The sequence below is a fragment of the Acanthochromis polyacanthus genome, chromosome 21 (genome assembly GCF_021347895.1).
Source record: "Acanthochromis polyacanthus isolate Apoly-LR-REF ecotype Palm Island chromosome 21, KAUST_Apoly_ChrSc, whole genome shotgun sequence".
NCBI lineage: Eukaryota > Metazoa > Chordata > Actinopteri > Pomacentridae > Acanthochromis > Acanthochromis polyacanthus.
Window position 1 is genome coordinate 4,131,610 of NC_067133.1, and position 16,285 is coordinate 4,147,894.

General features: G+C 39.4%; 1 protein-coding gene across 4 annotated transcripts in view; it reads right to left on the reverse strand.

Moving 5' to 3' along the window:
- Positions 1–16,285, reverse strand: part of LOC110953120 (myosin-10-like) — an 88,694-nt gene that overhangs the window by 46,208 nt on the left and 26,201 nt on the right. For all 4 annotated transcript variants that reach the window (XM_051941027.1, XM_051941028.1, XM_051941029.1 and 1 more), the window contains exons 4-5: positions 3,815–3,842; positions 1,807–1,909 (exon numbers count right to left, since the gene is read on the reverse strand). In XM_051941027.1, the coding sequence (XP_051796987.1) occupies positions 1,807–1,909; positions 3,815–3,842 (131 nt within the window). The remainder of the gene's footprint in view (positions 1–1,806; positions 1,910–3,814; positions 3,843–16,285) is intronic.

Sequence of the window (16,285 nt, forward strand, 5' to 3'; positions counted from 1 at the left end):
GAACAGCCATTAGCGTAGCTTTACAAGATGACTACAAAAAGCTAGCCTGAGTTAATGTAAAAGCAACATAATCCATATATAGCACCTTTAAAGCTCACTAGAGCTCCTTTCAGACATACACTCCTTTCCATTTACTATCCAAAAATGTCAACTTCCTGACTGAATGTGTACTTTGTTTGCTTTTCCATGAAAAGTAAAATTTCTGTACAACTTTTATTACAGCACAAGTCTGAGCTGCATGAAGTCGCATTAAAGAATAGGCAAAAACACAAGCTACATATAAGCACAAAAGTCACTGCTTGTGTGCCAAAATTACAGAACACCTGGCTCGACCTCTTTAAAACACGAACAGGAGCTGAAGTTTAGTTTGTTGCTTCCAGTGGTTTGTAGCAATCTTTCCTCTGAGTTCATTAAATCCCTGCAGCATCAAACAGCAGCAGGATCCTTATAAGTAACTTCATTAATTATTTTTAATGATAAATAATCACCAACATGGAGACAGGATCAGTCAGGATCTAACAGCAACTCACACGGTGTAGTAGGGCTGGGCGATAAATCGAATTAATTCGATTAATTCGCTTTTTTCAAACCTGACGATTTGAAAATTTGCCAAATCATAAAATCGAGGCGAGCTTAAATATATAACAATACAGATTCTTCTTCTGTCTTTCACGACTTGAGCCCTGGTGTTTGCTTCCGCCTCTCATCTCCTTCTGCCAAAACACTCACACCCCCGTCATGGCGGACAGAACAGCAGACGAAGAGTTGGTCGCGAGAAAAGGGCCTCATGTTACATCGATTATATGGAAGTGGTTCGGCTTTGACAAGACTGACACAGAGCAAACTACAGTCATGTGCAAGGTTTGCAAAAGTACTGTGAAAACCTCCGGCAGAGGAATCCTAAAGAATGGGAAGAGTGCCCGTGGCTACGGGAGTGTGGCATGGCTAGCACTAGCCATAGCAAACAGACCGCAAAGAAACAACAAAAATCAATTAAAATCGTAATCGTCCAAGATGACTAAAAAAAAATCGAGATTTTATTTTTTGGCCATATCGCCCAGCCCTACTGTGTAGTGTTTATCATCTAAGACAGGGAAGCTGTCACACACACAGTCACATTTTAGGAGATATCTAACGTATGGCATATTTCATGCACATACAGTTTCTTTCTTTATAACTGTGATAGGTATGTCTGAATGAATCAGAACGGTGTATGCCTGAATGACAGAATGCTGCCACTTATTCAGATTGATGAAGCAACAACATTACAGATCCTACATCTGAAAATTACTCAAATAACTTTTCAAATCATGTTTCTTTAATCCATGTGAAAAGTGTGGTCCATTTTATGGAGGATCATATGCTTGAATATTTCTTAACTCCGAACAGTTGCCAGGCAACCAGTGCCCCATCCAAGCACAGGTCTTGCACATAAACACTTTTGCTACACTTCAGTTTTGTATGGCTTGAACAAATATGTCAGGCCAGCAGTTTTCAGTCCTTGTGCTAAGTTGTTGGCTGTAGGCTTGTATTTAACACACAGGAATGAGAGTGGTGTCAGTCTTCTCCTGCTCTTTGGCATTTCTCTAAATTACTGTACAACAATAATATTGAGAGATTGTTCTCAAATAGTAATAAGGCCACTTTGTTTTCATTTCAGGTGAGAAGATGGACTATTGAGCAGAGACAGTTGAAATGGTATGATTTTTAGAGCGAAGAGGACAAGAGGGGAGAGGTGAGGAAAAACTGGAGGCCCAGGCCTGGCCAAGGATAGAGAAGGAGAAAAGTAGGCAGTGGGGCTCTCACAGGAATGTTGTGGTCTTTGCGTCCTTTGTGTGAGGAGGCAACGTGGGCCAGGTACTGGATGACCTTCTTCGTGTTCTCGGTCTTGCCAGCACCAGATTCACCTCTAAAAACAAAGGATAGAGAGAGCATGGTTAAACACAGGAATAGAAAGAGTGTAAAAATGTGAGCCAACAAAGGATGACTGAGAGAAAACAGAAAGGTTTTGCTTCTGACATGATTTACAAGGTTTTAGTTGTGAGGCGTAGCCACATTACAGAAACAAATCTGTTTAGGTTGTCTACAGTTTAGCAAGGTGCTGACAAAAAGCTGTAAAACCCTGACCAATATAACTCTTACTCATCATTATAGTGGTTAAGAGTGAATGGCGAGTGAGTAACCATCATCCGAGCTGTTGTTTTTTGAATCCATCTATTTGTTTGTCTGTTTCGCTGGAGAACGCTGTGGTTTAAGCGAGCCAGTCTCCAAAGTTTCCATTCCCTGCTTTTGGCTTGTCTCTAATGATAGCTGTGCTCAGGCAGGGCCATCCACAGTTCCCGCAGTCAGGTCCCAGAGCCCAGAAAACCAGGGCCAACAGCAAAACCAGGCCAGCGACACTACATCTAGCTACATACCGGTGGCTTTAGTCTAGCTGGCTATTACTGTAGCTCTACGGCACATTGCAGGTTTAGCTGCCACTCCAGAATTTGTTGGGCGAGTCCTCGAGTGCAGGACTGGAAAGAGCCATGTATGACAAGAATATAGGTCAGATTATGCAGATACACATCCCACTGTGGACTGATGTCTTCATAGTTTCACAGAAGGGAAACATCTCACATCTTTTCTCTTGCAGAGAAAATGCAAACGTGGTTTTCAGGGAACATGTGAGGCAAAACCTCTCACTTTCCACCGCCTCACATCCTGACACCATTCTCATTTGTCAGGGGGTCAAACAATATTCTTAACTCTTAAGTGAGAGATTCCTCAATTCCTTGACGCTCCCTGTTCTGTTATTTGGGATTTGACAAATGAGCATGATACAACTCAACAGCTACTCCTTAATTGTGTTTTTCTGTTTAGTGGTATCACTGTCCAGGCAACTGAACGGCATCATAAGATTCAAAACCTTTAAAAGTTTCTTTCTGTAGTTTGTTCTACCGGTGATCGAGTTAGACTTTATTATATAGTAGACTGCTCTGACTGTAATACCTCCTTTGCAGGTTGCAATTCCAGATCTTCACAGTTCAAATACAGATCTGGTTCTTTATGTTACATACAGCCTTCTATGATTCTATGCCAGCTGGTGGCTTAGGTAAAGTGAAACCTGCTCAAATATAGGCAATAATCTGGCATGCAACTGATGATTTTTCTCATCTGTCTTTCTCCAGGTATTACTATACTGCTAAAACGTCTGCCCACCAACAGGGGGTGTAGTTTTTCAGAATTTAGGACAGATTATGCAACTAGTCCACTCCATTCACTGGCAGCATCAAACCCAAGCCATGCTGAAAGAGAGTGGCACTTAATTACTCTCTGCCATAGAAGATGAAGGCAGGCCACCAAACCACACTCATAACTCCCTCCGTGCTGGGTAGAGCCGCTGTGTAGCCCAGCATCCGCAAAATGCTATTTGAAACCAGTCTTTAAATAAAACACAGCAGGATAATGAAAGCTGGCTAACTGAGTCAGGATGAGAGAGACATGAAGGGAGATGGTAAAAGCGCAAGTTTACAGAGACAAAACAACTAGGAAAGTTAGAACCCTTATGAAGTACTCTCATTACAGCTCCAAGAGTACATATACAAGCTCTTCAAGGACGAGAAGTGAGGCTGTGCCCGTATATAAGACAGCCCTATTAAGGTGAGGCCATACAATCTCCAACTCCGGACAGTTTCATTTTCCAGTCGATTAAGCTGCTTTATCACAAGAATCACCTTAAAGAACACATCGGTCATGTGTCCTAACAGAGAAATCACCTCAAGAGCAGAGGAGAGGAGAGGAATTAGAGAGAGTTAAGGGTTGCAATACTCACGTGCAAAGGATTGATTGGTCCTCACGATCTGTTCGGATAAAACAGAAAAACACAGTCAGCATCATTTTCCTGTTTCCTGATTATGCCCATCATTACAGCTAGAATTAGTTGGTCTCTAAGGGGTCAAGCTGCTCTAACTTAACCCACTGAAATGAAATGCAACTTAACCATTTTTTATACCATCATATGTAGATATGTTAGACAACACTGTAAATATCATTGCTACATGAACACATGATGGGACACAATGAAATATGGCTCCATTGTTATCAAAGTCACATTAACTGAGCGTGTCAATAGAACAAGTTACAGCCATTCCTCAGCCTCCAGCATCCAGTCTAGCCTGCAAAGTCATGCTGTGCAATGGCCATAAACTGAATCCCAGACTAGTAGCCAAAGCTCTTCCACCTTTCATCACAGAGGAATTCAGACCAAAGTCCAGATGACGGGTTTAGCTATGCTCAATGAAGTAGGTGACCTCTCAACTTCTGAAGGTCCTCCAGCTCACTACAGAGAGCTACAAAGATCCGAACCAGCAGGGAACTGACACGTTTGTCGTCTAACAGAAACCGTTTCTCTCTGTGCCACAATCGGAGTATGACCTAATTCAGCGGTTTAAAAAAAATGGTTTGTTACATGTTCGAAGACAGCAAGTTATAATCTAAATGTGTTCTCCAAGACTTGACGCTAGTTAACACAATTAGTCATATATGTTAATGTTGTGAAAAGTATTTATTATATTCAGGGTGCTTTGTTGTTCAGTGGGATTTCAAGTTTTCTGTGACATGGAGGTCCAAAAGCTCAACATTTCTCCCATTGATCCATGAGCCTAATTTAGTTTACCATGTCAATAGCTTGTAAATATCTTTTATTTAACAAATTCAACAATGTATACATTACTTTTACAGATATTGACTGTTAATTACTTTAAATAATTTATTTTTAAAAATGTATCCACTTTGCTATTAAAAGCATTTTAATTTATTTAAGTGTCTTAGGTAAGATCTGAATTTAGTCAGTTAAATCTGGGGTATGGAAACTTACTTGACGGAAGGCAAACAAGCATAATTTATGAAAAACAACAGATGAAAATGTAATCTACCACAAAACCTACACCGATCCACCATGATTTTCAAATTACTGACAGGTGAAGTAAATGACATTGATTACATTGTTAGAGTACAATGTTCGGCTTGGAAAACGTGGTTTCTGGCATTCACACACTACCTACCAAAACCTGCGTGTCTGAACAATCATGATCAACAGCGGCCTCACTCTTCAACCCACAGGACCCAAAAGAAACACTGCCAATGTCCTGATGTCAGACACCCCAGGACACCCCCAGAGGTCCATGTCCATGACCAAACCTTATTGGGCAGGTGGCTTAAATGTTGTGGATGCATAGCTTTCTGCTAACACTAACTGTTTTGTTCATTTCAACTCCTCAAAACTTTAGGTCCAACTATAAACACACAAAGCTGCTCACTAAACCAAACATCCCCATATATCCACTTCAAGCATTCAGTTTTACATTCACCATTTCATATGGAAGGAGTAGCCTTGGAGTAGCTGTTTACTGTAACTGAAGCCTACAGTCTTATTTACCTCCACCAGGAGGTTATGTAATCATCAGAGTTTGTTTGTCTGTTTGTCTGTTTGTCTGTTAACAGCATAACTCAAAAATTACGGACGGATTTTCACCAAATTTTTACAGAATGTCCGGAAGAGCAAAAGTAACAATCAATTAGATTTTTGGAGGTGATCCGGATCACCTCCAAAATCTAATCGATTGTTACTTGTGCTCTTCCGGACATTCTGTAAAAACTTGGTGAAAATCCGTCCATAACTTTTTGAGTTATGCTGTTAACAGACAAACAGACAGACAGATGGCCTGGCGGAGGTCTGCGCTCTCCAAGTGCTTTTCTAGTTTAAAACTGTAAACCTCTCTTTTTCTGCACTATGTGAAGAATGAAGCCTGACATCACCACATTGTTCTTCAGTAGACAGGAGACATGGATGAAATGATGTCATCACATGTGCCAGCAACAAAGGCCAGAGGCTACAAACATGTGGAAAGAGAAGAGGAGCAGCTGCAGTGCATGACATGAATGCTTTACAGGTAACACACTGTGTATCAGAGCACTTTATGCCATTACTGTCTTTTGACTGCACGTAAAACTTCACTGAGGAAGTTCTCATTATACTTAAATGAACAACAGACGATAGGTTTAATTAGGATTTTATAGTAATTTTTTTTGTTCCAGTCATGTGAATCCTTATGCAGTCCTTCAGTAGTTCCTGACATTCCTGTGGCAGGAAGTGAGGAGATTTTTCATTTCCTGTAAAAGACAAATTCGGAAACATGTCCTAAACTTATAAAACTAAATGGCCACACAAATCCTATTCAACTACAGCGATTCACTACTAAGGGAATAAGAGCAGATTTTGGTGCAAGATCGTCATACAGTAACTATTTTGTTCTAAGGACATTAGAGACTTGCTAAAAGATCACAGATAAAGTCATGTTTGGAGAAAGACACTTTGTTAATAGAAGTTCACTTCTCGTTGAGTACTTCTTCCTTTATGTCAGAAAAAAGTCAGTTCAGAAATAAGATAATGATTAGCTAGAAGCACAGTGGATAATAATAGTAGTCTCCCTGATAGTCATCCACTCTGGAGAGATGAAGAGTTCAGCTTAGGGGCTTGCCACAAAGACGTTCTTACACCTTGTTGATATGGGTCAACTTTCCCGGATATCACAAAGTCTTTAAGGTACAAAGAACTGACTGTAAGACTATGATTCGAGTTGAAAGGAATACCTGAAAGTTTGTAGGATAGATGGCTCTCATTTCTAGAAATACACACGTGGACAAAATTGTTGGTACCCCTCAGTTAAAGAAGGAAAAACCCACAATTCTCACTGAAATCACTTGAAACTCACAAAAGTAACAATAAATAAAAATTTATTGAAAATTAAATAATCAAAAACAGCCATTACTTTTGAATTGTTGATTAACATAATTATTTAAAAAAACAAACTAATGAAACAGGCCTGGACAAAAATGATGGTACCTCTATAAAAGATTGAAAACTATTTGACCAGAGTGACATGATTAACTCAGGTGTGTCATTTAATTGACATCACAGGTGTTTCCAAACTCATAATCAGTCAGTCTGCCTATTTAAAGGGAGACAAGTAGTCACCCTGCTGTTTGGTGAAAAGGTGTGTACCACACTGAACATGGACAACAGAAAGCGAAGGAGAGAATTGTCCCAGGACATCCGAAAAAAACATTATAGACAAACATCTTAAAGGTAAAGGCTATAAGACCATCTCTAAACAGCTTGAAGTTCCTGTGACAACAGTGGCTCATATTATTCAGAAGTTCAAGACCCACGGAACAGTAGCCAACCTCCCTGGACGTGGCCGCAAGAGGAAAATTGATGACAAATTGAAGAGACGGATCGTTGGAATTGTATCCAAAGAGCCCAGAGCAACCTCCAAAGAAATTAAAGGTGAACTCCAAGGCCAAGGTACATCAGTGTCAGATCGCACCATTCGTCGTTGTTTGAGCCAAAGTGGACTTCATGGGAGACGACCAAGGAGGACACCACTGCTGAAAAAAACTCATAAAAAAGCGAGACGGGAATTTGCAAAAATGAATGTTGACAAACCACAAAGCTTCTGGGAGAATGTCCTTTGGACAGATGAGACCAAACTGGAGCTTTTTGGTAAGGCACATCAACTCTATGTTCATAGACTCAAAAACCAAGCATATGAAGAAAAGAACACTGTCCCTACGGTGAAACATGGAGGAGGCTCAGTAATGTTTTGGGGCTGCTTTGCTGCATCTGGCACAGGGTGTCTTGAAAGTGTGCAAGGTACGATGAAATCTGAAGACTATCAAGGCATTCTGGAGAGAAATGTGCTGCCTAGTGTCAGAAAGCTTGGTCTCAGTCGCAGGTCATGGGTCTTCCAACAGGACAACGATCCAAAACACACAGCCAAAAACACCTAAGAATGGCTGAGAGAAAAGCGTTGGACTATTCTAAAGTGGCCTTCTATGAGCCCAGATCTGAATCCCATTGAACATATGTGGAAGGAGCTGAAACATGCCATTTGGAGAAGACACCCATCAAACCTGAGACAACTGGAGCTGTTTGCTCATGAGGAGTGGGCCAAAATACCTGTTGACAGCTGCAGAACGCTCATTGACAAATACAGAAATCGTTTAATTGCAGTGATTGCCTCAAAAGGTTGTGCAACAAAATATTAAGTTATGGGTACCATCATTTTTGTCCAGCCCTATTTCATTAGTTTGTTTTTTTAAATAATTATGTTAATCAACAATTCAAAAGTGATGGCTGATTTTGATTATTTAATTTTCAACAAATTTTTATTTATTGTTACTTTTGTGAGTTTCAAGTGATTTCAGTGAGAATTGTGGGTTTTTCCTTCTTTAACTGAGGGGTACCAACAATTTTGTCCACGTGTGTATGTCTGAGTTTATTTGAAATGCTAAAATATGATAATCAAAGGACTGAGATCAGAAAACAGGGTGGCAGTTGAACATTGTCAACGTCCCAAAACTCTTACTGCTCCATAGAAACTGTGTCTGCTCTCAATCCAATACATTTACAAATGAACACTCGGCAACTCATTCATAAGAACCTAATAAAAATTGAGATTATTACATCAACAGAACAAACAAACTGGATGATGAAACATGGATTATTAAAGGTGGCATTGGAATAATTTACAAGCCTGGAAAGATATCTAATACCATATATAAAAAAAGTGATTCAGAAGGCTGAGGAGCAAAGAGTCACGGCTCACTGGAGATGTTTCTGATTCTATGCTTAACGACCTCACCACCTTGCCCGGTGTTTATTTTGTTGTTGTTTATCACTCCCTGTCTTTCCCTTTTCGCTCTCGCCTCACCCCAACCAGTTGAGGTTAATGGTCGTTCTCCCTGAGTCTGGTTCTGTTGGAGGTTTGTTTCTAAAAATAGGGAGATTTTCCTCAATGGCAATGTCTAGACCATAGTATGCACAGTGCCCTGAGATAATCTTTGTTTCGATTTGGCACCATATCAATAAAACTGAATACAATTGAATTGTTATTTGCAGTAACAAAGCTGGTGACATGACTTTGCCTTGATATGTGTATCTGGAGATTCTGTGCCATTTTAAAAAGTGATGTATTCAAATGTAAGGCAGTGTAGATCAAAGATATAATGCACAAACTATCAAATAACAAAAGTATGCACACTTGCATTGAACAGCAGTTACTTTAACAGTGTGAATGATGAATGACCTGCTCATAACTCGCGTCATTTCTCTTGATAATGATCCTTTAAAACTTGGGTCAAAGTTTGATTGCTCTTCCTGGCTATGCTTACAGCCAGCTCCACACAGACCTGATGCTTATCAGACGTACCTAATGTAGTGTTTTTAACACCAGAAGTCACACTGGACCAAGGCACGCAACATTGTGTAACCTATCATGAATATCAAAACCAAACAATCAGCCCAGTTTTACATGACTGTACACAGAGACAGAGTTTGCATGTGTGACCTCATGCCTCTGAAATTAGCACCTGATTGCAATCTGCAAAGGATGAGAAAACCAACCTGTTACCAATTTTAACCTTGTATTTGAATTGAAAAGATGCACACGAACAGCTACATTCAGCTCGAGTCATCCCAAATATTTAAAACAGACTGGTCTCTTAATAAATACAATGTGACAGATGAGCCTTTGCTGGGAAAAATACACCTAGGTACGCAGAAACTATGTTTTGTCCCTCTGGCAGCAGCTGTGTAATTTACTTCTGGGTCAAAAAATGGATCTTTAAAATTTTGCAAAGATATTCCTGGAAGTATGCGTAATTCAGCGTGCATGGATAAAAAACACTCTAGTATTTTACATTTTTAAACAATTTTTAACTGTCATTTTGAAAACAATTTATTGTTATTTATGACAGAAAAAAAATGAATTAACATGTTACCCTAAAAATCAGACCAAAGCTGTGAAAAATTTCTACTTTAAATTTCAACTTTATATTTAAACTGTTTGTTTTTTTACAACATCACATCTTTTGCTGTATTTAAATCAGCATAAAAAGTCATTTGCTGGTATTTAGAAGAAAAAAATATGTATAAATGAGTGTATAAGTTTTTAAAAAACAGTGAAACATTTGACTGTTATTTTACACGTTTTCCTTCTTATGTTACAGAAAATAACTGTAATTTACAGAAAAATTATTGATGATTTAGATGCTGAATGTAAGAATAAAACTGTAAATAATCTCCCCATCAACAATCTGTACTTTCAGAAATAGTGATTTGTTCTTTTACAGTGGGTGACCATAAATTTTTTTTAATTTTAACAATCCAATAAAACCAAGAGTGATGGAAGAAAATATTTTATTCATAGTAATTGAAACCTTAAAATATGCAATTTAAGAAACAATGATGGAATTTTCTTTTTTTTTTTTTATTACTTCCTGTAGATGGCGTCCTCCTGTATGAATGCATTCTTGAAATCTGCTGTTGAGATTCCTCATTGACCACTGCAACATCTCAGCTGGGATACTGTGAATTTCATCCTGAATTCTCTGTTTTAACTCATCCAGAGTTCCACCAGTCAACTCTGCATCGCCTTCACTATACTTGTTATGCTAACTTACATACTGCTTGAATTTTACTGCTAGCTATATATGGAGTATGTTTAATGTCAGAGCCGTACATCATAAGAGTAAACTATGAGTCAGTTTTCAATGTTAGCTTATACTTTGTTTGTGTCACATATCTTGTCATGCATGTATCCAAATGTGTGTTGTGTTTTCCTTGCTTTCCCACCCCTCCCTCTTCTCCCATCCCTCCCCCTTGCCCTCCTCTGTCCTTCTCAACCCGCCCGGCCAGCAGGCAGATGGGTCCCCCCTACATAGAGCCGGGTTCTGCTCGAGGTTTTTTCCCTGTTAAAAGGGTGTTTTCCTTGCCACTGTCGCCTTTGGGCTTGCTCTGGGGGTCAGGCATATGGGTTCTGTAAAGCGTCTTGAGACAATTTGACTGTAATTGACACTATATAAATAAAATTGAATTGAAAATTGAATTGGTCGAGTCGTATACACTTTACTCTTGAGATAGCCCCAGGTAGATTTCAAGAATGCATTTGTACAGGAGGACGCCATCTACGGGAAGTAATTTTTAAAAAAAAAAAGAAAATTCCATCATTGTTTCTTAAATAGCATATTTTAAGGTTTCAATTATTACTATGAATGAAATATTTCTCTTCCATCACTCTTGGTTTTATTGGATTGTTAAAAAGTTCCTGTTTTTTGTGTCACCCTGAATAATTATTTAGCAGGTATTATATTATTTATATATTATATTTTTGCAGTTTTGTAATGTTACAGTATTTTTATATAAGAAGTGACCGACCAGTGAAACCAGAGTTGAGATGTGTGAGTGTGTTTGTGGATAAAGGAACATGTACAAAAGCTTCCCATCAGTCCCGGCTGATGGGAAAGGAATGGCAAAAAAAAAATCTCATTCTACAAGAAAGTAAAAGGGTCAGCAGGCACATAAACACAGATGATAGATAGACCCCTTGACTTGATTTTCAGTCACTTCATTCTCTGCTCATCAGACATCTATTTACCCGTCTTAGCTCTGCTGGTCCCTTCCTAGTACCTTTCATTTCACCATATATTCTCCAGTGGATATCCAACACCTCTCAGTTTTTTTTTTCTGTTTGGCAATCATTTCTTTAATCTAGCAACCCATTTACAATTTCTGTAAGGTTAGACAAAAAAAAAGCAGAAATGCCTTTAGTTGCCAGGAAAAGTTTTGTAAAAAATAAAAAATCTTCTCTACAATCAAACTGATCCATCAAATAGAGAGCAATCAGCATAGAGTCCACACAGAAAAACACTGTTCTTCTTTATTCTTCTGTTTAGCACCATGCTAGCATCTTGCATTCAAGTACTTGTGTAGGATTAACCAACACCAGGAATATGGACCATATTACACCGGTCCTCAGATCACTACACTGGCTTCCTGTTAGTCAAAGGACAGAGTTCAAAATCTGACTCCTGGTCTACAAAGCACTGACTAGTCTTGGACCAAAATACATCCTGGATTTACTAGCACCATATGAAGCATCCAGAGCCATCAGCTCATCAGGGACAGCTTTACTGTGTGTTCCCTGAAGCAGAACCAAAAATAGTGAAGCATCATTCAGCTTTTATGCTCCTCACCTGTGGAACAAACTTCCTGAACGCATGAGGTCTGCTCAAACTGTCGGCTCTTTTAAATCAGGCCTGAAAACCATGTTGTTAACTGCAGCTTTCTCTTAGATGCTCAATCTATTTTCTTGACTTTTAATGCATTTTTATGTTTTATTTCTTTGATTTTAATGTCTTAATGTCTACTTTTACATCATGTTTACAATGTTTTACACTTTGGCAACAATGCTCTTTGTTCAAATTATAATTTTAAAGAAAAATTTGTATTGTCTTGCTCGTCAGGCAAACTTTTTGTGGTAGATTTGTTTAGTAAGATTCACCTTAGACTGTATAATGTGATCTGTGCTGCATCTATCTGGCCCATGCTGCCACAGTGGGCCTCTTGGCAGCTGCTGCTTCCTATATCACCACAGCAACTAACTGCTGGGTCATATTTACCCAGGATGCCATGCTGGCTAGGAGAAGGTGGACCAATCAAACTGAACGTGCTCTTCCCTTCCAGTAGCTCATTACTGCCTCACTAAATCTTCACCCCCCTTTGTGTTTCCCCTTTCCCTCGGTTGCTCTCATTTCCCCTTTTCCCCACATGAATAGCGCAAAGCCAGATTACTCACACCGCTAAAGAGTGGGTCCTTACTGGAGACAAAATCACTTTTTTACAGCAACATATGTTTTTAATTTGATCACCTCATCAGCATGGCTTTTAGCTGCTTCGCTTATTTCCTCCACAACAGCTCACAGCCAATCATTTAGGCAATGTTAATGTGAAATGGAAATAAGTTAGGTCATTCATGCATCAACTTTTAGGTTAGACCACAGCTCAGTCTCTGCTCGGATACGAGGCCAATCAGTACCACTGCAGTGACAAAGCGCAGTTCAGTGAGTGGTGAAATACTTCACTTTCACTCCAGTGAAACACTAGAAGTTGGAGAGCAGACAGTTACAAAAACAACATTGTCAAACAATGTAGCTGCCATTTCCAGATACAGAATGGCATGCATTTCTTGAAGTTGTTGTAAACTTTACTTAGTATGTCAAATAAAATCAAAAAGCTTTCAGTCTTTTTTGTCACACAAGTTAGGACACTTTTAATTGTGATAATTCTGCACTGCAGTTTAAAATAAATCAGTTTAAATAACTGCACATCATCTGTCCCATGGGTGTACAACGTACGAATGTCACCTAAGGCTCCGGTGGTAGGAGATAGGCCTGTCCTGCACAGCAGGGTTCCTTTTGCTGCTAATAATTTATCCCCCATTCGGATTAAACAAACCCTCATTCTTCACATTCCAGAGCATTCCCCCTCCTCTCCCTACGTCTCCACAAAAGCCCCAATCATTACCATAACCCCCGATAATCAACCTTGTTTATCCTCGTACAGCCTCAGCGTACAGTTCAGTTTTCATACATTTAATCCACTGCAAACTAATACTTTGTGCCTCTGCTCTTAGTAAATACGTTGATTTTGATTAAGAGGAGGTATCGTGATTCAATCTACTGTTTCCTCAAAAGTGTGCAGTAAAATAAATGGTCTGCAGCCTAAAACATCAGTAGTCAAACATCAGTAATGCAAACTGTATTTGATGTGTAGCTAATGCGATAAAACGCAGAAAAACAATGGCACTTGTATTTAGGCTCCAAGTCAAACAAAATTGGTTACCTCAGGATTCTGGGCAGCCGTGAGCCACAGTCCGAGGGTAGACGAAAAATTTTCATTTGAACTGTAGGTCGAAAAGGTCTGAGGTCTCGTAACCACAGCCACCAAAAACATTTTCCACATCCCTCGCTGAAACCAGACCTTAGTGTACAAAAACATTCTTAGCGCTAGGATCGTAATTACGTCCATTTATTGTCAATGGTCCTCAGCGATATGGCTCCAGTTCAGTGCAGCTCAAGCCAAAATCTAACCCCCAGACTGTACTCCTAATTGTTGCAAACTGTTGCTTTAACTCTGTGAATGAGCCAGCTATCAAGCAATCCCCAGTTACAATCTCATACTTGAAGTCACACACACCTCCTTGACCCTCCTCTCAACACAAAGGTACACATTAAAGAAGCAAAAATGCAACTTTCTGATCTGGAACATACAGCTACAAAACCTCTATTAAACGGAAGCTGGCTTTAAAAAGTGAATATTAACCTTTTGGAATCTCTGTAACTACATGCAACACGTCTTTTCCACACTGAAGCTCAAGCTCTCACAACTCGGTTCATAAAAGAAGTCATAAAACGCAACTGCACACAGTGAAAACTCGAGCGCCATGGCAACCACTTAACACGCAAAAGAAATCCTGAGAGATAGCCAGTTAGCAGCTCTCTCATAAACTGTTGTACGTTAGGGAGGATTACACACAGCTATGCACAGACTCACACATTCACCCCTTAATCACAGCAGAATATGATTATTGTATCAGTGCAAAGGTAATACAAAAATAATGGTGGCCTGATTACACATAAAGGCCAAGACAGGACAGAATCCAGAGCTACTTAAAACTGGAGGAACAAAGCTGTGAGTGTGTGTGTGTGTGTGTGTGTGTGTGTGTGTGTGTGTGTGTGTGTGTGTGTGTGTGTGTGCGTGCGCACATATATGTGTGTGTGAGCGAGACAGAGCTCAGTCACATTCCCAGACAGTGGAAGTAGCAAACAGTCAGCATGATCTGGGAAGTGCTGTGGTCTGTGGGTACCTGCAGAGTATAACTGCCACTTTGAAGCTTTCCAACAATCATGAGACGCAAATTAAACACACTTAAGTTGAGTAATACGCCACATCCGTAACAGCAGCTCGGAGAAGATAAATAATCTCGGACACTCTGAATCCTCCAGCAGTGATTAAGGTGATGCAAACCGTCACTTCACATAATGGATTGTGTGGAATAGGGTAGAGAGGAAACCCAACTTGTGTTAAAAAAAAAACAAAAAACATTTAGGCCTTAACCCCAAGCAAAGGAAACACTGATGACATCATCGGTGTTATCAAATTCTGGAAAGCTCCATCTAAATGTCACCTGGACAGAGAATAAGGTGAATATTTGTCTTAGGAAACCTGTGAGAAAAGAGCCTTAGAAATAACTTTGAAAAATACATTTAAAAAGTAATCTTTGCAATGGAGAACAACATTAGGTAAGAAGTGAAGTAAATATTTAGTAATTAATATTTACTTTTTGAATATTATTTGTCTCAATATTTTCGTTTTTGCCTCAGAAAAGCATCAAACACGACTCATAACAGCTGATATGACAGAATAATTACAACTTTTTTGATTAAAAACAATTCCTAAAAGACCATTTGTCTCTCATAGATGTCATAGAAGTTTTTTTCTTCTTTTTGTGCATTATTTTTAGCCAGGATGCAAACACTTTGTTCAGTTTCTGTCTTCTTCTGGTCTGTTTATTCCAACCATGTAGCCTTTAGCATCACCTTCAGATGCCGAGTTTGTTTGCTCCAAAGCAACTTTTCAAACATTTGATTCTAATTTGCTCGAGGATTTTCTGGAAATGCTAATTTTTCACTGCAAGTTTTTCATACCATTCATGCAAAAATCCAGAAAACAGCACTTGAAATGTTGGGACTTATTGGTTTTGAGTGTGCCTTCTGTTTGATTTAAGCTTTACTCTCAAAACACATCAGAGACAGAAGAAAAGGTTTGTCTGGATTTAGTGTAAATATGAAGACTTTGTGAAAAGTTTCTCTGCTTAAAGAGCTTCAGGAAATAAAAGAACATTAGTTTTGCTGCTGGTGTGTTGAGTCACACTGACTTAAAATCATTAACTGAAATAATAATAATGTGGCTAAAAGAATATTTATATATGTCCTGATGCTGATCAAGGGTCAATCAAGGTGACTTCTGACTCATTGAGCATTAGCTTAATCCTTTGTTTACATCCACTGTCACGCTGTCAGGACACATTTTAAATAACAAACTGATCACACTGGATTCTATCCTGTGCTAATATTACTGTCTGACACAGGATAACACCTGGCCACAGGTCATAAATCATTACAGAACACTTTGTCATGGAGCCCCTTTATGAGTAAAACGCCCATAATGCACTCTGCTGGCCAACACAGAACCGCCTGCCGTCTCTGGTCCCAACTAGGGATGTGCGCGACTAGTCGTTCAATCGTTTAACCGCCTACTCATTTATTAAACGTTTAGTATTTTACTAGTCGGTTAAACGCCAGTGCCCCCCATCCCGACCGGGCGCCGCCATGCAGCTCT